Consider the following 24,300-nt stretch of genomic DNA (forward strand, 5'->3'; position numbering starts at 1 on the left):
TTTACTATGGTTTGGTGGTATATACTGTAATAAACTCAATTGTTTTTTTTTTCTCTTTAAACTGAAGCAGCCTAATGTCAAAGAGAAAACAAAATGATGTTTGGAGACCTGAAATGTACAATTGCAAAAAGGACACGTTTGATTTGCAGCACAGTAATGGTATACTGTCACAAAATAGTAAGGAGCAAGAAGCTTATTGAGGTCTTGTATTTGGATAATATCAAAGGAAATTAACACATTTAGAACTTTATAAAATGTGAGAGGTAAATTATATTGTTTCTGATACAATAGAAAATTATGGATTTATATAATTTCTAAATTTTTGCAATACAGCTATAAAACTATAAATGGTTGCTCCCAAAGATTTTACATTAAAAGAGGCTTCCAGCAAGGCTGCCCAGCTTTTCCTTATATGCTTATACTAGCAACAAAAAAATTTTCAACTCAAAGTAAAACAAGTGATATCCAAGGCGTATATATGGGAAACAGAAACTTTGTCATCTCCCAGCGAGCACTTGACTTTCTCATCTTAGATCTAATCTCAAATGCCTCTGGTTTGACATTTAAAATAAATAACTGTGAATTACTAGCTATTAAATTCCCAGAATGTACTTTATATGGCATTCCAATAAAAAAAACTAGTATAATGTCTTGGAATAACTAGTCAAAAAAAGTGTAAAGTCATTAAATGTGCCATTCAACCATGACCGTTCTAGCATAGACTAATTGATTTTTGATTTTTGATTAGGTAAAAAGAAAAAAAGTGTCATCTTTTTAAAAGAAAGATGAAGGGAAAAACAGATGCAACAGAAAAACCTCCTCAGAAATCCAGACTCACTCTGGATTGCTATTCCTCTAAATATTCTCAACAATATTGATGGTTTGCTCTTTTTGTTAAGATGCTACAATGAATGTAGAATCCCACTAAAGTTATCTTTTTTCCATATAATGTTGGGATGCTGGTCATTCAAGTAAAAAAGCAATTTCTCATCTCATAAATAAAATTATATCTGGAACAATAATGAACAAATATACAAATACAATGCTTTTCAATAGAAATTGGTTTGATAAAGGTGTATTCCTTGTCAGTCAGCTACTTATTTCAGATGATCTGTTAACATTTTCACAACTCATGTAATGTTATCAGTTTCTTTTGCCACCAAAGGAGTATGCCATTGTCTTTGATGATAGAGGTGTGATAACGATCATATCTGGTCTCAAAGGTAGAGAATGTACTGTATCATGTTTTGATCCAAATACCATCTATATTGACTCTGACTGCCCAATTATAATCACCAAAATGTCCAGCAAGATCATCTGAAACACTGTTATGATCATTTAAAAAAATAACTAAATAAGTTTTGCTTCTTCGTAACCGTTTTCAGACAATTTGCATCAAACAATGTCATATCTGAAGGTATAAATACTTACAAGTTTATTCAATTGGAAATGTTTTTCATATTATTTTCTATTATGTACAAATGTATATATGAATATACATGTTGCGACTATGAGCTAATACTGGTGAATATGTATATGTTGTTTGGGATTGTTCTTTTGTAAATACTGTTTATCAAAATGAGGAAATATGAAGGAATTTGGAACCTTTGTGTACATTTTGTAAGAGCTATGATGAAACTCAACATCTAGTCTGCAGCTGCACTTAGGCACTAAAATCTTTTGGACTAACATATTGAACTTTATAATAAGATAGGAAATAAATGTCTCCATAATAGACAAATATGTTATACATTACAAATTTATGGAAAATATCACTTCAACAACTGCAAATTTCTAAATCTTTTATAAACCTAATTTTGATGCATTATTGGCATCCTTTAATATTTATTGATACCACATTAAATTAATTTCCAACTCTACAGCACCAAACTGTCTGCCCTTGATTTAAACCATGGAGCATGATTGTTATTAATTGTTGTTTTATTGATAAATCATGTTAGTTTGCTTCTTTTTTTTTTGGTAAATGTTCTATTTGTTGTGTCAATTAAAAATTTTCCATCTCCTCGGCTACTGCAAATAAAAATTAAATTGTCCTCCTCCTCCACTTTAATCATGTTATTCTCCCCCTTCACCAACTCAAAATGTGTCAAGTCTGTCATCACTATTCTGTCTCTATTTAGCTGTTTCTGTTGCAGTGTGTGAGCTGCACAGGAGGGGTGAGGACGTCCACAGTTTCTCATCAAGTATGAAATGTCCTGGCCAGAACGACTTTGTTCTTGTTCATGCTAACGCAAGGATAAGAACTTGCTTCTCTGTTCTTTTAGAGTATCTTACAACCTGTTGGCTTTTCATCTGTGCAGTTACAGACCACATATTACTTATATTACCACCAATAACAGATGTTAAAAGTGATAAAATACAGTTTATCTACAAAATATAAAGCGCCAGAAACTGCCTTTCTTTCCCAGAGAGGTCTTTGCATATGTGATAACTGGTTAGAAAGGTGATGACATGGTTTCACATTGCTGCTCTCTGTTTTGTCAGTTGCTGTATGAATTGTGGCGAGAGAAGGTGTTTCGTAGAGGTCTTGAGGTTTTCAGATTACACACCATTAAGGCTTTCAACAAACCGACTAACTCTAATTTTGCACTGCTTTTCTCCTTTTTAAACCTTTTCTACGCACAGTGTCCTTGTTACTTAAATTTTTTTTATTAGATTCATAAAATATCAAAAACAATCCTTGTAATACAGGAACAGATCAACAAATTAATATAGTAATAGTTTCTGTTAGTGTTAGGGTTTGTTTTTCTGGCTACTTCCTGTTATGTACTGAATTCTGTCTTCGAGGAAGCAGAGAAAGCAAGTCCTTTCAGTCGGGCGTTTTATATTTTCATGCTTTATCAGCTCACTCAGTAATTATTTTTGTTCTTTTACAAACCTCTACCCACAATGCATCTTCCTGTGCAGCTGTGACTCCACAGCAGGAGGTGTGTTATACTCTTCTACACTCATTTAGAAGAGTACCATAGAAACAAATCCATCTCTTATCTGTACCCACTTCCCTCCTGTTCGGGGTCACAGGGTTCTGCTGGAGCTCTCTTCAGGGAAAAGACAGAAAATACACCCTAGACAAGTCACCAGTCCATTGCAAGGCCACATATAGGCAAACAACCACATGCCCTCACACAGTCACTCTGTCACTCATTTATATTCACTCATTACCTGTGATCTCAAAAATCCAAGGCGAAAGATGCATTTGGTATGGATGCAATGTTTCTTAAAAATCAAAAATCAGAAGGAATCTATAATAGCACCAAATAACGATCATTATCAATAATTCATTATTTAATTCAATATATATATACAGTATATATATATATATATATTCAATGAAGGGGCTTTCCCAGACTCTTCTGTTCATCACACCACAATTAAATCAGGTAACTCAGTCATGATTGGTAATTAAAACTTCTCAATAAACTTGACGTCATCTACCACACCGCCATCCGCTTTGTTGCAGGTGCTCCTTTTAATACCCATCATTGTAACCTCTACTCACTTGTCAACTGGCCTTCACTCCCGTAGACTAATCCACTGGTATCACTTCATCTACAAAACCATTACTGGAAGCACCCCTTCATGTCTTGGCTCACTACTTAACATCAACACCAGTAATCGGAACCTACGGAAACAAAAGCCCGCACCTCCTTTGGTCATAATTCATTCTTCATTCTTCATTCATTCTTTATGTGTTGTGTTTTTTTTATAAATGGTGTTTGATTGTTTGTTTCACTGTGGTTGTACGTGTTTGACTCTTTGTGCTGCCTCTTGCCCAGGTTGTCATTGTAAATGAGAAACTGTTCTCAATTGACTTACCTGGTTAAATAAAGGTTTAATAAATAAATAAAATTAGACCAATAAGCAATAAACATATCACTTGTAAGGTATACTAGATCCCTGGTCTCTCTTTCAATAACTGTCTCTTTTACCATTTGTACCATTTACAGTAATGTCATAGTTTGCCCTGGCATATTGTCTGATTAAATGTATTGACCTCAGAACAACATTGTTTGAGCGTGAGCATGAAGTAGTGCCACCATCTTTGCTGAATCCACAGCACACGCATGGATTAATTGCTAAAACTGGCCTGGGCAAATTAGTTCATACACCTACTGTACAAAAGATTCAAAACAATTGGATCATAGTGACATTTTAAACTAAAGTAAACTAAGCATCACAGGTGTCTTCAACCTTGCAGTTAGTCATTCAGACTATTCAAATTATGAAAAATAGTCACTCTGCTGTTTAGTACCATCCACAGGCGTAAATATCGGTGGTGCAAGCAGTGCAGCTGCACCGGGGCACTGATGCCGCCAGGGGCCCATGAAGGAGATTTTTTGTGAATGGATCAGTCCAATCACCTCACTAGGCTACCTGTCAGTCATGTTAAGTGCATGATGACGCAATGACGTGACGTGAGTTTTCAGCAAGAAAAAAACCCTGCTCTGCAGCGCTTTTGGTTTGTTTTTTGGCACAATAAATCAACTCTTTTGGAACTCCTGCATCTGAGTCCAACTCTACCACACCGTGACAGTTAGCCTACATAGCGACAATAGCAGTTCTTTATAGTGGCTGTGCACGTGTGTGTGCATGTTTGTGCACTTTAGTTTAGGGCAGGGGTGGGGGCATAAAAACATATTTGCGCCGGGGCCCATCAGCATGATGTTACACCACTGGTACCATTGTTTTCACCACACTGAATGTGAACCAAAAGAGTTGCAAATTTCCTTCTGGGACTGTCAACCTCCCTGGATTTTGGCTGCAAGAGAAAGATTTATGAAAAATTGAGGAGATGGGTATGAAGGACAATCAAAAGCCCAAAACAACTTCCAAAGAGATACAAGGTAAATGCTAAGGTTAAGTATTGCAGTACTGCAGTCAGTTCACACCCTCCATTAATATTTAGTCAAAGTGGATGGCCAAGGACTCTACTGTTGACAGTAAATCAAAAAAAATAAATAAATAATACTGGAATTTGTCAAAATGCATATTGACAACTCCCAAAATCCCTGGGAGAAAATCCTTTGGACAAATGAGACAAAACTGGAGGTTTTTGGCAAATCACATAGGTTATATGTTCACTGATGCGAAATGTAAGCAAAAAAAAAAAGAAAGAACACTGTACCAAATGTGAAACATAAAGGGGGCTCTATTATGTTCTGGAGCTGCTTTGGTGCGTCTGATGCAGGGTTCCTTGAATTTGTAATGGATTGTTGAAACCCCCAATCATCAAGGCATTCTGGAGTAAAATTTGCTGCCCAGTGTCAGAAAAGGGTCTCTGTTGCAGGTCACGGGTTCTTTAACAGGATAAACAGCCAATAATAGCTAAGAAGAAAACATTGGGCCATTCTGAAGTAACCTTCGATCAGCTCTAATCGAAATCATATGGAACATCTGTGGGAAAATCGGACATATGCAGTCTTGAGAATAAACCAGTTCCCTCATGAGGAAGGTCCAAAAATACCTGTGTGCAGGTGGAGAAGACTCATTGACAGTTACAGAAATCACGTGATTGCAAATGTTGCAAAACAAAATATTAAATTACCATAATTTGTAGGTTTTTTGTTTTTATGTTGTTGTTTTCAATGATTCTATTGAACCAAAGTTGAAAATAATGTTTGATTTTCCTTGGTCAGTTTTCAGTAAATTAAAATCTATTGTCAAGCTTTATCAGTGACCATTGTGGTTTTCTGTCTTTAATTAAAGGGCACCAACAAATTTGTCCATGAATGTGTCTTTGTGAGGGCCCTATTAAGCCTGTATGACTTGTAAATGCAGCTAACAGAATATTATTTATCAACAGCAAAAGCTGTCATCAGAATGTCAGAATTAATGTGGTGAAATATTTTAAATTGTCAGACGTTCCGTATTATTTCACTCTGCTTCATCAGTATTTACTTTACACATAATGAGTTCAGAGAGGCTGCAAACTTTGTCATTATTGGTTTTATTTGGTTATTGCTATTTTTAGATGCGGCAATGAGCAGCGAGTATTATTTTTTATTCACCATCTCAAACTTGACATTTAAACAAATGATAAATTTTGTTCACACACTATTTTCAATGAATGCCACAGCTGTAGCAGAGAGAAAGAAAAGCTTTCAATGATTCATAAGCAAGAAGGACAGAAATTCATTATTCAGTCGACATTACAGTGATGGTTTGTTTTTATTTCCAAGGCAAAATGAATGGAAAAAGTTACGTTATTTCAATAAAACTGCACAAAGGTATAACCAACAATATCATATATTATTAAGATGTTTATTCCGCATATAATTAATCTAATACACTTTGTTCTAAGGTATCCCACAAATATTTAGATTGCATGAATAATGAATAAAGGTCTATATATTTCAAATGCACAAGAATTGTGTTACACAACAGTTAGATGAAAACTATAAACTTTATAACCTATTTTATAGCATATTTTTTAGTAATGAATCAAACATACAACTAAATCTTTTTGATTTCAAGCATATAGATGTTTATACACATACACCTTTTGTGACGATGGCCAGCTATCACCAGTGTGACCGCTAAATTCCCAGTTTTAGAGTCTAGAGGATTTTAAACCTGACTGTGCTTTTCTCACCACCTGTCTTTAAAAGCTGACATGTCTTGTGTTAAATCTGCAGAGAAAACAGCCACAGTGACCCATATCTGGCATCAGTGATTTTCATGCAGCTGAATAAAAAACACCAGGTGGCAAATACGTTGTGTATGATGAACTGAAAAACAACTGAGTTATGGAGCTGTGTTCAAGTGTCATTCATGCCAGCACCTGGTAAATCGGCACCAACGGTGGAGATGTAATTCTGTGGCATTCTTTGAGACACTGTCAGGGTGCTCGACCCTTGGCCCCTGTCCTTTCCTGTTCCTTTCCTCCGAGACAGGAAGTGGAGACACAGGCAAGACGGCAATTTGGTGTGCAATGAGGCATAAATGAAGGGGTTGTAGCAGGCGGAGCTCATGGCAAGCAGGTGAGCAGAAACCTGGATGACATTTACATACTTCTTCCCCAGGATGGAAAAGTCCGTGTCCAAATCACGGATCAGGTTCACCACCTGTAAAATAAAAGCTGTTATTTTAGATGTCAAATAAATAAATCATTGTTTTATTCATTGTATTGCATATCGAAAATATGAGCCTCTTTGTCATATGTTTACTTGTATCCATGCTGAGAGTGACATTTCCAAGTTTGTGCTGTTAAATATGGTGGCAGGTAATTAGCCTAACAGCATACAGACTAGAAGCTGCATGAAAAGTCAGCCTGGTTCTAGAAACAAGTCTTATTTAGGGATATACTTTCTAGTGATTGCATGCTAACTAGCTGTTAAACGAGACCTGTGAGTAGTGATAAACTTGGTTTTGTTGAAATAACATAAACTACAGCAGTCTTGCTTTTTTTTCTTAAAAAACTGCAAACTTTTTTAAATATGTTGCTGGCATCAAAATTGAAAATTACCTTGTATTTCTCATTAAACAATAAAAAAAGTTTCAACATTTGATATGTCGCTTTTGTAACATTTACAATAAAATATCAAGTTTATTATCAGACTGTGTCCAAAATCTAAATCACCCTTCTCATGTCATAACACAATACATTATCTGTTTCCACTACGCTTGGCCACAAGACGCGTCGCTCAGACACCTGAACTGCTAGGTTGATTGACCCGAGCCAAGTGGAAAACTATGCTACTTTTCACTGTAGTTCTCATTTCAGAAGTTCTTTTGATAAGCGCCATCTTAAATTAGGATGTTTGGACAGATTTTAAGAGAATACATGTAAGGTAACATTAGCAGAGGTGGGTAGAGTAGCCAAAAATTGTACTCAAGTAAAAGTACTGTTACTTCAGAATAATATGACTCAAGTAGAAGTAAAAAGTAGTCATCCAAATAATTACTTGAGTAAAAGTAAAAAAGTACTTGGTGAAAAAACTACTCAAGTACTGAGTAACTGTTGAGTAACGTCTGATTTTTTTTTTTTTAACACAACCATTCAAACAGACAAAAGTACAAAATAATCATCTTCAGGCAAATTAAATCAATAAAATCCTGTCGGGCCCCACGTTGGGCACCAGTGTAGCAAGGCGAGTGCTACGGGGCGCGACCGACAGGATAGAGAGGACACGGAGTTTAGTGCAGAACCCTTTATTTGCCAAAACACACTCACACGTGCCCAAGCACCTTCTCCCACAGCAGCAGACCACCAGTATCAGCAGCAGCTTCTCCTCTCCCTTATAAGGCTGGCAGGGTGGAGAGGCTGACGGGCCACACCTGTGTCCCGTCAGCCTGAGAGGCTGCAGCTCCTCCACCCTGCCACAAAAAGTAACGAGCTCAATATAGCCTAATGTAGCGGAGTAAGAGTAACAGTTTCTTCTTATCAAATCTACTCAAGTAAAAGTAAAAAGTATAGTGATTCAAAACTACTCCTAAAAGTACAAAATTTCTCAAAACTTACTCAAGTAAATGTAACGGAGTAAATGTAACTCGTTACTACCCAGCTCTGAACATTAGTTAGCACCATTGGTTAGTATAAGCCAAGCTAAAGCATCTAACTTGTGGTCACTGAACTAAGGCCTACTTACCTGCTTGTTCTGCACATATGCTCACTTTTGGATTAAACTGTGTTGGATAGTATCCGTCTACCAATATAGCACTGTGCTAAAAGATGAAAAAGAGCTTTTAAAAACACTCTTTAGAAAAGTTGTTGGCAACGCCACAAGGACTTTGTCCAGCCCCTTCATTATGCCTTTGTTATGCTCTAAATAATTCAACCTGTCCTTTACTGTATATGGAAAATTGTGTACAACCTATGGTTGCTACATTATGTGGTAGCACTCTGTTCTGTTTCATCTATCTGACAATAACGCACCATCAACAAAAATAAGGCTAATAGTGTCCGTAAGTCCTATCTGCTTATGACTCCACTTCATCCTTCCTTACATAAAAGCATCCCCACAAAGTGATTGGTGAGAATTTCAGTAAAGTAAGTACGGGTTGATATCAGACACAGTCTAAATGTCTTGTATATCACTCCATTCTGGTTTATTAACAGTTCACATGCAATCCCAATAAGTTTTTGTGGATATGAATATGTACCAAGAGATGTTCAAATGTCTCAATTTTAACTCTGAAAAGGCTTCAGTTCAATCATTTCTTGTTTCACCTGTAAGGGGAGCCAGGAGAAGGCAAAACAGAGAACGGACACCAATAGGAGATAGAAGGTCTTCTTCCTCCGTCTACTCCAGGCAGCCTGTGTAGATCTTAGCCCTGGACAAGCAGTCAAACCAGATGTGGTCCTCTGCCTTAGGTGGTAGGATATAGCACAGTAGGAAATGGAGACAGCAGCCAACGGGACAAAGTAGGAGAACAACAGGATGAAACAGGAGTAAATGAGGCGGCCTTGCTCTTCACCATCCCAAAACTCCTCACACACAGCCATTTCCAGGCCTGCGGCGTGCAGGTCCAGATGCACAGTGTGCAGGGCTACAGGTGTTGATAATCCCAGTGAGGACAGCCAGATCAGGATGACTAGACCCCAGCAGAACTGACATCCGGCTCTTTTGCGGATGGGATAAGCCACAACTATGTAACGATCCACTGCTATAGCCATGAGTGATAAGACTGCTGCATAGACAGCTGCAGACTGCATGACAGCAACAAAATGGCACATGTGGTAGCCAAACACCCATCCTCGCCTATCAAAAGCATAGGATGCCGTCAGAGGGACGCAGAAGATGCACATTACCAGGTCAGCAAGGGCCAAGTTGCTGATGAGAAAATTTGTGGTGGTGTATCTTTTTTTGTTGTGCCAAATGAGGAAGAGGAGAAGGATGTTTCCAGACAAGGCAATGATGACCACAGCAGAGTAGAGAGGGATGAAAAAGAGCTTCAGATTGAGCAGAAGATCAAAGCCAGAGAAGGAAGGGACTGACACAAGGGAATGCGATAAAATGAGGTGAGATGAGTTGCACCAGGATGCAGAGAAAGAGGATGAACAGTCGGAGACTAGAGCGGAGGAATTCATTCTGGACTGGTTTGACGTCTTCTCCCTGTCCATATCTGAAGAGGCAAGAATGAATAACATGCTATTTATCATGAGATCAGTCTAAATTACCTAAATATTGTTAATTAATCACTCATATAATGTACACATAATTTAGATAAAGTGGCATAGTGATAAGATGTGAAAACTGACGAAACGAGTCACATTTGAATAGAATAATTACTGTAGTGACCACCTCAGATCTCTTCCTCATTCCCATTTAAAAAGCTGCAGTAAGGCTTTTTTTTGTCCCCATCAACAATACTTAAAACATCTATTTACTTCTCGCCTTTTATTCTCCCTGCCTCTCCACATCTTATTTATCTCATCTTTGCTGCAACACTTTTTGTAACCAACTAGAAGCCATGTGTTCAATCCATGTGAGCCTCTTTGAGGCTTCATTTCCTCTTCCCTTAAATCAAAGTAATGGTTGTTGATTTCCATCTTAACATTTTTTTCAAGGATCTTTACATATAATCAGTCAAAGCAATAAGAAGTACTTATTGACCAATATTGCACGAAGAGATATCATGCATGGCTTTGAAAATGGTTACGAGTGAGGCTTTGTTTTGCACTCTGTGGCTGCAGAATGAGCCCAGAAGAAAGAATCAAATGAATGAATAAAACTACAAATAATGAATTGCCTTTATAGTTATCTTGCAAAATTAGATAGATATTATATTATTAGCACCAGAATCAACTATATAATTATAAGTTTGACATCAGAACAATGCATTGCGTTTCTTTTCTTTCTTATTTTTTAATAAAAACAAGAAAAATATCACCTATCAAAGACACTGACACGAATCACATCTTCATTACATGTTCATCATATTTTAGAGCCCTAAATTATTTCAATAAAAAATACATTAGAATTGTCTCAGAATAATACCCTAATTATGATCAGGAAATGGAAATTTTGATTTGCCATGTTGAATGAGTTCATTGCTTCAATTACTTTCCCTGATCATTGTAGCGACTCACACAACCGTCACAGAAAGGGTAAAAACATAAAAGTGTTAAATCACCTGATTTAAACCTTTATTAATGCTAAATGTATGCTCTATTCTTAAAACTATCTAAAGGAAATGAACAATGATCATTTTTGGCATCCATATTAATGGGGAAAAGTACCTCTTAGAGATGTCAGATGTCAGTTTGTTGTCAGGACGACCCAGCACCTGTTTGCGTCTGTTCTTGATCAGAGTCCCGCTGTTGTACAGCTTCACCGTTTCGCTTCAGAATAAAGAGATTTGCTCATTCTCCCTCTCTCTGTGGTTCTCTCTCTCTGTGATATCATTGTGTGAGTGAGTCACCTCAGGTTAAAAAGAGAATCACCAGAATCACCTGAAAATGCTCCACGTAGGACATGTTTCATCATATAAATTGCCATTTAAATTGACTTTCCCCTCATTCAATGCAATCAACATATTTTTTCCAACAGGACTTAAAATGTAGAATTGGAAATTACCCTGACAGATATATGATTTTAATTCACTTACCTTATAATAATAATAATAATAATAATAATAATAATAATAATAATAATAATAACTTTATTCATACATGGAAACGCACTGAAATTTGCCCTCTGCTTTTTTTTAACCCATCACTAGTTAGACTTGTAGCAGTACAAAAGATTTCACATTTCCAGTATAAGGAGGCTACCGGTGTCAAGTAAGCAGAATCCAAATTGAACTATTATGACACAAGCCACGGTCCTTCTTCAACAATACATATTAATCATTTATTATGGTGAAACTAATCTAAGAATTGCTAGTCTTGTTGTCAGAGCCACACAAAACAGTGTGAAACTGTGATGCATTAAACAAGATCCAGCAATGATTCATTAAATTCATCTCAAGTCATTAAAGCAAAGTTCTTTTTAAAAACCAAAAAGATAGCTAAAATGGTCTACTTAGATTATATTTTGAGCACAAAATATGTATAACAACAACCACCTATGAAGCCATAAGAACAGTGTGGTACAGTCTTAAAGGAAAAGAAAATAGCAATGAGCTCACCACCATCCAAATACCTGAAAGACCACAGAAGACGGCTAAACTGTATAATCAAAAAATCTTTTCCTTGGTGAAAAAACCCCCCAAAACATTTCACAACATCGACATAAGCCAAGGGTAATGTGGAAAAGCAATTTTATTGTCAAAACTTACTAGCAAGGGATGCTTTCATTGATGTTAAGACAGTGGGTTTACAACAAACTGTAAACCACATAACATTCAGGAAAAGCAAAGACGAGACTTTGCCAGAAAATGTCTCATAAAAAGACTCATATTCTGGAATCAGATTCTTTGGACAGAGGAAACCAAGATAAACCTGTGTGAGAATGATGGGAAGAGAAAAGTATGGCTTGTATATGGTGTAGTATAGTAAAATTAAAGAGGACCTATTATGGCTTCTAATACCTATTTTAAACAGGCCTTGAATGTCTTAAAAACAAGCTTTCGATTGTTTTTGCTAAATAAATTAGAAAGTCAGCCTCTGAGCCATGTCTTTATCTTCCCATTGTCTAACTGCATTATCTATGCGGGATTCTGAGTGTGCTGATTGGCTGCCTGAATGACGCGATACACCGCTACGAAAAAATGGCGGAAGCTCCGGCCGGCGGAGTTAGTTGTGGGTGTGGTTTCACACATCGGAGGCCAACCTATGTAAATCGCTCAGTCGTTACGTTACGATGGGAGCAAAATCTGAACGGCTCGTAGATCCACATCACACTAGACGGCTCATCCGTGCGGCTGTACAGACACGGCAGAATTTGGTTGATTTCTTCCTTCTCTGAGTTGGCAGGCTGAGGGGAGACCACTTTATATATGTTAAAGCAAGAGAAAATGTGTTTTTCATAATAGGTCCCCTTTAAGGAAAGGAACAGCCCACGATTCACAGCACACCACATCATGTGTCAAACATGGTGGAGGCAGTGTTATGCCATGGGCATGTGTGGCTGCCCATGGAATGGGCTCACTGGTATTCATTGATAATATGAATGCTGACCGATATGAATGTATAAATCCATACTCAAAACTCATAGGTGCTTCAAAGTGCAGATGAATAATGACCCCAAACGAAAGCAACTCAAGAGTTTTGGAAGGCAAAGAATGAGGCTATTCTTCCATATCCAAAATCAGTAACATGATCTCAACCCACCAAAGCAGATTTTTCAGTTTCTGAAAACGAACAAAACAAATTTGTTGACATCCATGTGCTCCAAACTTCAGTCATCGACTACAAAGTATTTTCATCCAAGTATTAAAAATTACAGTGATACATAAGGATATATGAGCCTGTGAAAATGGAGGTACTACGCTTAAGATGCCATATTTTTATAAAACGTCTTATATTGAAGCTGAAAGTCTGGATTATTTTATTTGAAATCCATTGTGATGCTGTATACAAGACGAATCACAAAAACTGTGTTATTGTCCAAATATGTTTGGACTCAAATAAACCTACATCTATGGTTGTACAGCAAATGCAGAAAATTGGTAGGAAATTAAAATGTGAGATTGGACGACTCCCTCTGATCTGGGTCTGTGATGTACATGAATCTGAACTGCTCACTGAATGATTTGTTGTCAGACTTTGCCATCCCAAACAAAATTACAGGATTTTGTCACTTCAGAGCATCAGTTTATAAGCTGTAATTTTTCTTCAGGCACCCAATGGTCACTCTCAAGCAGAGAAAATGTTATTTTTTTTCATCATATCTCGCCTTAAGTAAATTCAGAAATATATGGTATAAGTTTTTAATTCAAAAACTTGGCTATTTAGTTACATCTAATACTGTACGTAAAAACCAGTGTGATAATTTCAGCAACAGTTTTCTACCAAACATGTAAAGATGTATTTGTTTTGTGTGTGATTTGTTTTTCTATGCCTGTGACACATTAAAGTGTGTTCTGTAGAACCCATCTCCGCTCGTTCCCTAAGGTGCTTTTTCCTTGGCTTCATCTGTGCAATAATGGAGACAGGACTTGGGGTTATTGGGGGTCATTATGGTGGAATTATTAGACTGTGGAGCTGTGATTTCCTCCAAGAGGAGTGAAAAAAGTTTGTTTTTTTAACTAGGTCTGATAAATTTACACCTCTCCTGTGCAGCATGTGACAGCCAAAGTAGACTTCCTGGTCTTTCACCATTTCCAGCGTGTCACCTGCAGACCAGGCAACCTCACGTGTCCACTACCATAAGGACATACTGTAACAACCTATTTTGTGTTGACATGAATGCGCTACAGGGGTCTTTTTGAAACTTTTTGCAAAGGATGTCGGATGCTGAGTGAGGGTAGATGGTGTTGTTGCACATCAAATTTCACAAAATGAATAGCAAAACAAATACAGGACAATCAGCTCCTGACATCCAGGCTAAAGGATTAGTGACTCATTAACCAGTCACGCTTCTGACAAATAAGACAGCTTTTAAGCGTAAAGTGAAGTCAGTTATATGACACTTGCTGACTCCATCACAAGAAGCTGTGCAGAAAAGGAATCCCCAAAAATCTGAAAAACTGCTATGTGACAAAGTAATCCAAGTAATACATTTTCTTAATATTATTCGCCATCTTCTTCAAAGATATTTTTCCTTCAGCATTTCTTCATGACCCGTTGAGACACTATTCACTGGTAAAAGGTCAAATGATCCATTTCTGCCGCTGAGTTTCATAGAGCAGTCCTGATGAGGTGACAGCGACAGAGCTCAGGGAAGATTATTGTCATTGGTCTAGAGACGTGTGGGTTGGTGTTCCCTGTGGCCTTAGAGAGGCATCCCCTTGAGAAGTCTGAGTAGGAGGGGAAAACACGGAAAACAAGAGCAATATAAACTGACTTTTTCATTTGTGCTATCACAACATCAATATTGGATGGTCAAGTGGATTCAATTATACAGGCACAGTTCAGCATTTAATGTGGTCATTTGCTGACAACAGTGTTATTAAAAGTTTCAGTGGTTCTTTTTTGTTGGGTTTTTTGGTTTGTTTGTTTTAACAATCAAGCTTTCACCCAAGCTGAAAACATGATTTATCCATTGTCGCAGCTCGCGCAAGACAGCTGTAATGCCAAACCCATAAGGTCAGGATAGGTTTCCCTTTCTGAGACTCATTTATCTTCCATATATCCAAAAGTTTAAAAGTGTGAATATGGAGGGCAACAGGCAGGGACTTGAAAATAGATTATATTAAATTTGTCCCCCTCAGCAATTTGAATGCAATTTTCAAGAATAAACAAAACAAGACCAAGTTACTAATCCAGGGTGGATGTGTGGCTAAGTTTACCTGAAGCCACTCTTGTGTTTTCTTGGCTCTGGCTAAATGTCTTCTTTGAAATGTGAACCTTCACTCCAGGCTTTATTATTTTTCCTTTTTTTGGTATCCATTCCTTCTTCTAGCTGTACTGGTCTCGCAGTTCCCATGAGAGAAGAGGAGCATCTCCACATAACAACACTGCCATGACCATGTCTCTTTTGCAGCCCCGTCCGCTTGGAACTCCTTGCAACAGAGTCTGAAGTTGACGAACCTGATTCCCCTTGCTAGTTTTAAGCTTTTGCTTAGAGACATGGAGAGTGCATCTTTATCTTGTACTTGCACTAGATGACCTCTGCCACAGCTAAGCATTGAAAGCACATAAGCTAGTCTGTGTTCTACAAGTTTTATTTTTGTCTGGGGCTAGTGTGCTAACCTGATATCTCTATTTTCCAGCTATTTAACGGTTATAGTGTATTGTCTTTTCCACTCTCCATCAGTTTCAAGTGTTATGTCCTGTCATATCTTGTCATGTCTCATTTTTATGTTTTATGCAACTGTGTGGATGTGAACAGGTCACACTTGAAAATGAGTCTTCGGACTCAAGTGTTTTATCTGTATAAATAAAGGATAAATAAAAAAAATAAAATGTTTGACATTATTGATGTCACCCTACAGGTTTTCTGTGCTTCTGAAGCCTCTTTTTACTGCATGGCACCTTGTTGGCAGGAACTGACACCGCCTAACCCCAATTTATCTAAAAACGGGAAAATTGGCATAATGACAAAGCCAGGAAGCCTTAGATTAGGGAATTTAGCTTATGCTAACCAATGTTTCTTTACTGATAAAATTTGGCCAAACATCCTGATTTCAGTTCTTGTTCTCAAAACAACATATGAAATAAGCTCTGCAAGAGCTGAAATGAGGACAGTGTAAGTCTGCTGGGACCCTCAGTCCCTCAAGAGCCACCCACGAGAGAGCGGTTAGTTCAACCAAGCCAAGCACCCTAGGGAACTGAACCACTACTAGCAGAGTGCAGTGGAGTCAGCTGTCTGGTTGGTTAATTGTAGTTGGTTATTGGCCATTTTGAAGGGTCCAGAAATGGTCCGAGACAAACGTCACTCAACCAGAAGAAACCAGCTGTTTGAAGAATAATTAGAAGCCGATAAGATTGTGGTGTTTTTTCCATGCTAACCCAAAACTGGTCACAGAGGTCTCTTACTACAGTTAACAACGCAACAAGACATATAATCTTTGAAAAAGAATGACCAATCATGTAAAGTCTTTCTTCTCACCGTTAAGAAGTAAAGTCTAGAAGGTGCTAAGTAGTTAAAGTGAGGACAGCTAGCTATTCACCATAGCCACCTGTCAATCAAAAAACCATGCCCCTAATTATGCATAGATTCGTGGCTTCATATGATTCTACCTGATGAGGTTAAAAAATATAGCACCTTGTATTTTGGTTCCAGATTTTCTCAATACACAGTTTTAAATACTTTCTTGGTTGGTAAGCATGTTTCTCTTCTCATCTGAAAGGCTTCTTCATTTGTGAGTGGTGGTGAGTTCAAGGCTTTAAATAGCTGTGGGGTCATTCACACAACGACAACGGCATCCCGCGGGTCATTAAGCTCACGATGAGCTGTTTGAGTTCTAGACCATCATGTGAAATGATGTTGTCCATTGACTTAAGGTGCAAATGGTTGTGAGGCCACCTTGGGAGGGATGTCAAGGCTTTATTGTGTTTGTTATGAGGCGATGCTTAAAGGTGATGTTAAATTGAATTGCATAACACTGTTTTGCTATTATAATAACTGTAACTACTACTAAATAGGAACTTGGAAAAATGTTTGAAACAAATGCCGAAATTGTAGCAATTTCAACTTTTAGATCATTGTAGGTCAAAGAAAGAAAGACAAATAAAAAACACTAGTTGATGACACCTATTTGAAATCATTTGAACTCATAGCTTGCACTAAAATATCTCTTCCCAACTTCATTTCAGAATGTGTTGCAGGTCTGTAATGCAAGACTTGATGTTTATAAACTTTAAAATAATTTTAGTGAAACGAAAGAAACAAAAAAAAGAAACAAAAGCCTTAAAGGAGCTTGAGGCCCGATTGTGGCAGGATTTATGAAAAAAATCCGTATACATTTTAAGTTTTCTAGTAATAATGTCAGATGAAGCGTTCCAAACCCAAAAGAATGAGCCCTCTAGTGTATCTCTCCTTTGCCTTGAACAGGCTGTGTGCTGCAAAATGTGCTGCAATTCGGTCCCGAATTTCCCGCGCTGTCCTGCGGATGTGACGTCACATGACGCTGCATGCACGTTCTCCCCGTTCTCCCGTGCCGGCTTCACTGTTGGCTGCAGTACCCCCAACGGCCGTCTTAAAAGGAGCCTCATGCTCCTTTAAATAAAGAATTCCCTATACTACACCTCTAAATACCAAAGAAAATTATATCATATCTGAAGAATGAAAAAAATGAGTTAAGTTAAAAGATGAGATAAACATATCAAGGATTGCAGAAGATATGCTTTTAAGGATTGCCTTAAAACTGTGCAGGATGTGCTGCCACATGAACCACCTGACAACTTCAGTGCACTTTTAATCATAATGCAAGAGACCCTGCAAGAGTCCTGTCCAGATTCTTTGAAGGGATATGCCAACATTTTGAGAACTAACCTAAATCATCCCCACAGTTTGATAAGAGGGTTTATGCCGATCTCTGCTCTGTGTCTGACAAAGCTACCTGCTGGACTAGCTTAGCACAGCTGCTGGAACTGGATCACTGCACCACTAAAACACCATCCTCAGTGACAAAATAAGCCTGTAATAACTCCAAAATGTGATTATTTATTATGTTGCAACTTGTGCATTTACCTTGTGGAGATATAACTATGAAAATGAGATGCAAAAATATTACGAGATAAGGAACAATATTTTGATGGAGCGCCTCAGCACCACTGGCCTGCAGCAGCACTTTTGCCAGGTTGGTCTAAACCACAATCAGTGAGTTTGAGAAACTAGTTAAGTCTGGCGGCTAGTTGGCACTTTTTTTGTTTAATTGAAAAACTCAGTAGGATGTGAGAAGGTTATTCACTTTTTCTTTACTTGACTCACATCCATCGTCCTACTGCAGTTTTCCTTATTAAACCGAGCAATTTTGAAGAAAGCCCAAGTCCTCATGGAACTTAATACGTTAATTAAAGAATGTCTGTTTTTCTCATTTCCATGTGATGGCTTGTTTGGCCGACAGCAGAGTTAACAGAGACTGGAGTCTCTGTGGACGGCAGTGATTAATGAATCCAAGTCCGTGTTTGAATGCAAGGGTGACTATTAATTGAGAGTGTTTATGGAGACTGAGCCACTCAAACTGAGACAACAAATGGCATTTCTGTCTCCAACCGTTTTTTAGGGTACCTATGTGCGCAGTTTCATAACGTTCCAATAAATAAACTGGAATTTTACTGGGCCCCAGATTTCCCAAGCTGACTTTAAATTGGCAAAACGAGGTAAAAAAAAATGCTTTAAAAAAAAACACATAACAAAAACCAAGTATAATTCCCCAGCTTTAATAATGTATAAGAAAATGAAGTACGGTAGTTTATCCTGCAAGATATAGGGAATTAAGCATATAATATATCTGAATTAACTTCTCCTGTCTACAGTAAATAAAGATGAAATTACTCATTTTCAGTCTTGTAACAGTTTGACTACAAACCAACACATGTCTGATTTGGACATTACAAATCCATCTTACAGGCTTGGCTGTATGGCCTGCAATGTTAAAGACTGCCTTATAAAAACGTGGATAAATTAGGACATTCGTTGCTGCCATCTAAAGATAAAGCAGGATACTAAAGTGTAAACTGCTTCACTGAAGCTTTCTTTTAACATACCTGTACCACCCCTTCCTACACTTATGATGAACTTTATTTACATGATGGATTCCCTAACAAATAAAACTGACCTTCATAGCCGAACCTGTAAACTCAATGTTTTTAACCATAAAATGGCCCTCTGATGCTTAAATTATGGTCAAGACTAGCCATAATCACAGGACAGGCTTTCAAAACGTAGATTGACAACACACTTGTATAACATTTCCTAAAACTACAGGTATAGCTGACATACACACAAAGCATCTGAATCAGTTTTAGGTATTTTAATTGAAAAATCAGGTAAAACTAAGTAAAATTATGTTAAAAATGGTAATGCTCCTTAATATGTTGCTATACATTGTGCACTATAAGAAATCATAAGTAATTTTTTGAAATCACATACTATAATACTGTCATGTTCTGATTTTGTGACAAAAGCGTAGTGCCTAGTTTGCAGCATGGAACCATCTGCACAATATGCAAAATGTGAAAACTACCCAGATGGTGTTCTGCTACTGGAAAGGTTTTGCGTCTTCCTTGAATACGCGTATCTATATTTTTCTTTTCTACAGTGGGAACCAGTCAAAGTGGTCACGTTTCCAGTATGCAGAACCATGTGTACAGCAGCATGTGGTTTCAAATAAGAACAACGATTCCTAACTCGGACGTCTCCTTTTTCTTTTAAACAGGAACTTCTGTCACAGCAGCACAATACATTACTCACATCTTCGCAATTCTCCTTCACAGCGTAACCCTGCATGTGATCAATCATTTTACATCTGAACATTTATGAAAAGTGGATGTTAGATTCTCATTATACCGCTACAGGACAAATGAGTCTAATTTCACATAACATTAAATACTTTCAGAATGCGATGACCTTGAAGGGATGAAGACGTTGAAGGGATGAAGAACACACACATTACACGTGACGTGACGTATGCAACGCTGGGTTGCTGTGGGAACAGAGAATGACAGCTAATGACATAAGCTTGACCAAAACACTGCTTTGGAGGGATGGGGTCACAGGTCTCCCCAAGAGAGCCAAAGACAAATTAGTTCTTTCACCATTTTGATTTTATCACACTTATTTCTCTGGGATATGAGCTTCGTCTTCCTCAGGGTTGTGTGCCTCGCCCTCTGCGATATCCTCGTTTTGCGATGGATTTGATCCGGTTTGTTCTCTACTCTCAGACGGCCTCAGGAGGTATTCCAGCTCCTCTGCACTGATGGCCACCTTCTCCGGGATCAGCCACCTCTTGAAGTGCTCCATAGCGCTGGGAACGGAGGGATACCAATAGTTAAGGGCTGATTACTCCCAGGGAAGTCTTGACTATCCTCATTCCAGAAATTCTGAGGTGTTGTTTAGAAAAGTTAATACCACATTGTCTTGTAAATTTCAAGGGAAGGTGATTAAAATACTGGGATCGACAAAGAATCTCAAGATAAGATCTTTCTAATAACCCAAATTGAGGATTTTTGAAAATATAAAAAAAATCCAAAATTCTTGTCCTTAAGTTTTCATTAAAAATGTGATTATTTTGACTTTATAGAATGCAAGGAATTACTTAAAATAAGTTAAATTATTGCACAAATGTCCTCACCGGGACTGTGCTTCATGACCCTGTCATACCTCTCGTCCATGTCTCCACCTTGGAAGAGCTCTGACGTTTCGGCATCATGCAGGAATCTATCCCAGCATTCTTTCTTCGCTTGAGACAAGGACCGCAGCATGTCCCTGGAGGTAACGTCACTGGACTGGCCTTTTAACTTTTTCAGGCGATTCTCTGCAGTAAAACATAGACAAAATATGAGAACTTTACATTCTGCATTGAAGTTGGAACAGACAATTTGAAGATGGGTAAATGCCAAAGCTCTTCTGACAACACTGGGGAGGTGTCTTTGTTTCATTTATTGTGCCAAAACATATTAAGCTGAGCAACTTTTAGGGGCCATTTCTGACTTGCATAATTGAAAATGTTTTCATAAAATATTTTACAATGTTTGGTCAATGACCGTTGTTTTTTTCCTTTTTAAAGTTACCTCTTAGTGGATTAAATACAATTTCAAGAATAAAGTCAAAATTTCGCCTTTTTTCTCAACATTTCAATTTTATTCATGAAATTTTGACTTTTTTCTCAACATTTCGACTTTTTTCTCAAAATTGTACTTCAACATTATTCTTGAAATTTCGACATTTTTCTCAACATTTCGACTTTTTTCTCGAAGTGCATAATGAAAATGAAAAAAAAAAAAAAAAACACCTCTAAAATATTATTTTAATTTTTCTCCTGCCTGGCCCTAATACTCTTCCGTACAATATAGCCCTCCTTATTTCACTTACACAATTAAAATGCATGGAGTTTTTGAATAACAATAACAATTGTCCCTAAAGGAAACCTGTCTTGGGTACTGTCTTGGGTGCATAAACTGTGTTTATTTTTCAACCACTGGTGTAAAGTTATACGTTATTAGATCTCCAGCCACTTAGGGCAAAAAAAAAAAAAGAAAAAAAGTAGTATTGTAGTATTGTCTTTGATTGGGCGGCCGATCGATCTGGCCCGATCACGGCATTTTCAAAACATCGATATCGGCCAAAAGAGTATCGGGACATACCTAGTTATTAATGTTTTTAATATATATTAAATCGTTTTATATATCATTGCATTTAACGTCACTTCCGGCCGGTGGCCAGCGTCACTTCCGGCACATGTTTGAATTGTGAAATTTTATATGTTGCATTAAGCTGCTGCCATTCATTTCATGCCATTTAGAATGTTGCACTAAGGTTAAGCCAAAAAGTATTTTAATTTTCTTGTGTTTGTGAGTTTGACTGGATGTCATTCAACTACCTCTTTTGAAGTTAAATGTATTTATTTTTGTTATTGCACTATTCTGCACTTTTTGTTTTAGTTTACAATTTAATGTTTTTACCTTTTGTGGCACCAGTGCTGATAAGTTTTGTTGAAATTATGTCCATGTTGTTCTCCAATGGACAATAAAAGAAGCTTGGGATAATTTAGTTTTAGTCCTCTTTTCTTTTTTTTTTTATTCATTGCTAAAATGTATCTGATCGGGAAAAAGTATCGGAAATGTATCGGGAGCCAAAAAAAGTGATCGGATCGAGAAAAATCAGGATCGGCAGATACTCAAACTCAAGTGATCGGGATCAGATCTGGAGCTAAAAAAAACTGTTCGGGACAACTAGGGTTGCCACCCGTCCCGTAAAATACGGAATTGTCCTTTATTTGAGAAAAAAATGTTGCGTCCCGTATTGAACGGGACGCGATTTGTCCCGTATTTTCATTAACGCCCCATAGACACGTCTGTCACACATACATCTACACTAAATTTAACAATAATGAACAAAATAAAACACAGGAAACATTAAGGCCAGCAAAATCTTTGTGGCGGGACAACAGGACCTGCTGCGTCTGTGCCCATATCTTTATATTTTATATATTATTATTATTATTATTATTATTATTATTATTATTATTATTATTATTATTACTACCAGTGAGGATGTGTATGAATGAATAATGATTTCTGTAAAGCGCTCTGGGTGCCTTGAAGGGTGCTATATAAATCCAAGTCATCATTATTATATGTGTGTGCCAGACAGCGGGGAGGACTCGGGCTTCACCTCCAGGTAGGGGTTGGGAATTGGGAATTAAAACTTGCGTTCCGTATTGAACCAATACGGACATATATTATGCTCTTATTTATTGACGTAATGTATTTATTGTAGTAATTTATTGATGATAATATACAGATGAAGGTCAGAAATTTGAATATATTGCAAAACGTCATTCGTGGTAAATTTAACTAAAAGGTGAAACAAATATATTATTTCCCCACTACATTCAAAGTGATATATTTCAAGCCTTTATTTGTTATGATTTTGGTGATTATGGCTCAGTTTATGAAAACCCCAAATAAAAAATAAATTAGAGAATATTTTATGAAATCAATAAACAGTTCCATCATCAAAATTATAACAAATAAAGGTTTAACATATCTTGCTTTGCATGTAATAAGACTAGGTAATATATTAGTTTTACCTTTTAAGTTGAATTATTGAAATAAATTAAGTTTTACACCATATTCTAGTTGAATTATTAAAATAAATTAACTTTTTCACCATATTCTAGTTGAATTATTGAAATAAATTAACTTTTACACCATATTCTAGTTGAATTATTAAAATAAATTAACTTTTTCACCATATTCTAGTTGAATTATTGAAATAAATTAACTTTTACACCATATTCTTCACCTGTAGGCTATATTATACATCTGGGCTGATGTGGACATACATAGCATAGGAGCATAGGAGGCTATTTCAGTTGCTAGTATGGTTGTCTGTCTGTACAGTCATGCAAGTTCAATGCTATTAAAGCACTTTAAACTTTATTTCTATATCTGAAAAGGTGGGAACCCTAGGGACAACCCTAAAAAAAGCTAAAAAGTCATATAAATACTGTACCTAAACTGGCTATGTAAATCTCAGAATCCTCCATCGGTTCCCATTTAGCGCTGGAGGAGCTGGGGTCTGTCCGGTGCGTGTGTCCGTTCACCACCCCTCCACTGAGCGGGTCTGGACGGAAGGCGTCGGTGAAGTCCGGGCGGAGAGCCGGAGCTGCCCCGGCTCTGAGCTCCGGCAGAGCCGGGCAGATCTCCGACCACAGCTCCCCGCTGGACCGCACCTCCGGAGCCTCGAAGTCGTCTATCATCCCTCCGAGGTCACTCAACTAAACGGCTGTCAGAAAAGACGATTGTTAAAGTGTTTAAGATCACCATGTTGATCTTTTACAAGGATTTAAACAAGCAATATATTACACATATGAACCATCAGCGAGCACTGCAGGCTGGTCTTCAACTTTATGGATTACTGCTTTACAATTGAAATACCCTTTTTTAACAGATTGTCAAAATAAATTATTATTAACATCTTTAACATTAACATCTTACCTGTCTGATTATTTGGATCGGCTTGGCTGTTATTTTCAAAGATGTGTAAAGTTGGAGTTTAGCTTCACTAGCAAACTGTATCCATGACTTAACCCACTTCCTTGTGAAGGTGAATTTGATTC

At 37.4% G+C, this 24,300-nt stretch overlaps 2 protein-coding genes across 2 annotated transcripts; both read right to left on the reverse strand.

Annotated features, from left to right (window-relative positions):
- Positions 1-6,779: 6,779 nt before the first annotated feature.
- On the reverse strand, positions 6,780-10,084 carry prlh2r (prolactin releasing hormone 2 receptor). The gene is made up of 2 exons (XM_061743285.1): positions 9,191-10,084; positions 6,780-7,085 (listed from the first exon to the last, which is right to left on the reverse strand). The coding sequence occupies exons 1-2, from the start codon at positions 10,082-10,084 to the stop codon at positions 6,780-6,782; spliced, it is 1,200 nt and encodes a 399-aa protein (XP_061599269.1).
- An 8,795-nt stretch (positions 10,085-18,879) lies between these two features.
- On the reverse strand, positions 18,880-23,989 carry ccdc32 (coiled-coil domain containing 32). The gene is made up of 3 exons (XM_061743961.1): positions 23,694-23,989; positions 20,838-20,991; positions 18,880-20,481 (listed from the first exon to the last, which is right to left on the reverse strand). The coding sequence occupies exons 1-3, from the start codon at positions 23,938-23,940 to the stop codon at positions 20,292-20,294; spliced, it is 591 nt and encodes a 196-aa protein (XP_061599945.1). The 5' UTR covers positions 23,941-23,989; the 3' UTR covers positions 18,880-20,291.
- Positions 23,990-24,300: the final 311 nt, after the last annotated feature.

Source organism: Cololabis saira, chromosome 16 (genome assembly GCF_033807715.1).
Source record: "Cololabis saira isolate AMF1-May2022 chromosome 16, fColSai1.1, whole genome shotgun sequence".
Lineage (NCBI taxonomy): Eukaryota > Metazoa > Chordata > Actinopteri > Beloniformes > Belonidae > Cololabis > Cololabis saira.

Coding starts and splice junctions, on each gene's coding strand:
- prlh2r (XM_061743285.1), bottom strand. CDS start 10,084: ATGGACAGGGAGAAGACGTCAAACCAGTCCAGAATGAATTCCTCCGCT. Junction 7,086..9,190: donor TCTCCTGGCTCCCCTTACAG/GTGAAACAAGAA, acceptor TTTATTTTACAG/GTGGTGAACCTGATCCGTGA.
- ccdc32 (XM_061743961.1), bottom strand. CDS start 23,940: ATGATAGACGACTTCGAGGCTCCGGAGGTGCGGTCCAGCGGGGAGCTG. Junction 20,992..23,693: donor GATTTACATAGCCAGTTTAG/GTACAGTATTTA, acceptor GTTTTACTGCAG/AGAATCGCCTGAAAAAGTTA. Junction 20,482..20,837: donor GGTGGAGACATGGACGAGAG/GTATGACAGGGT, acceptor CTCCGTTCCCAG/CGCTATGGAGCACTTCAAGA.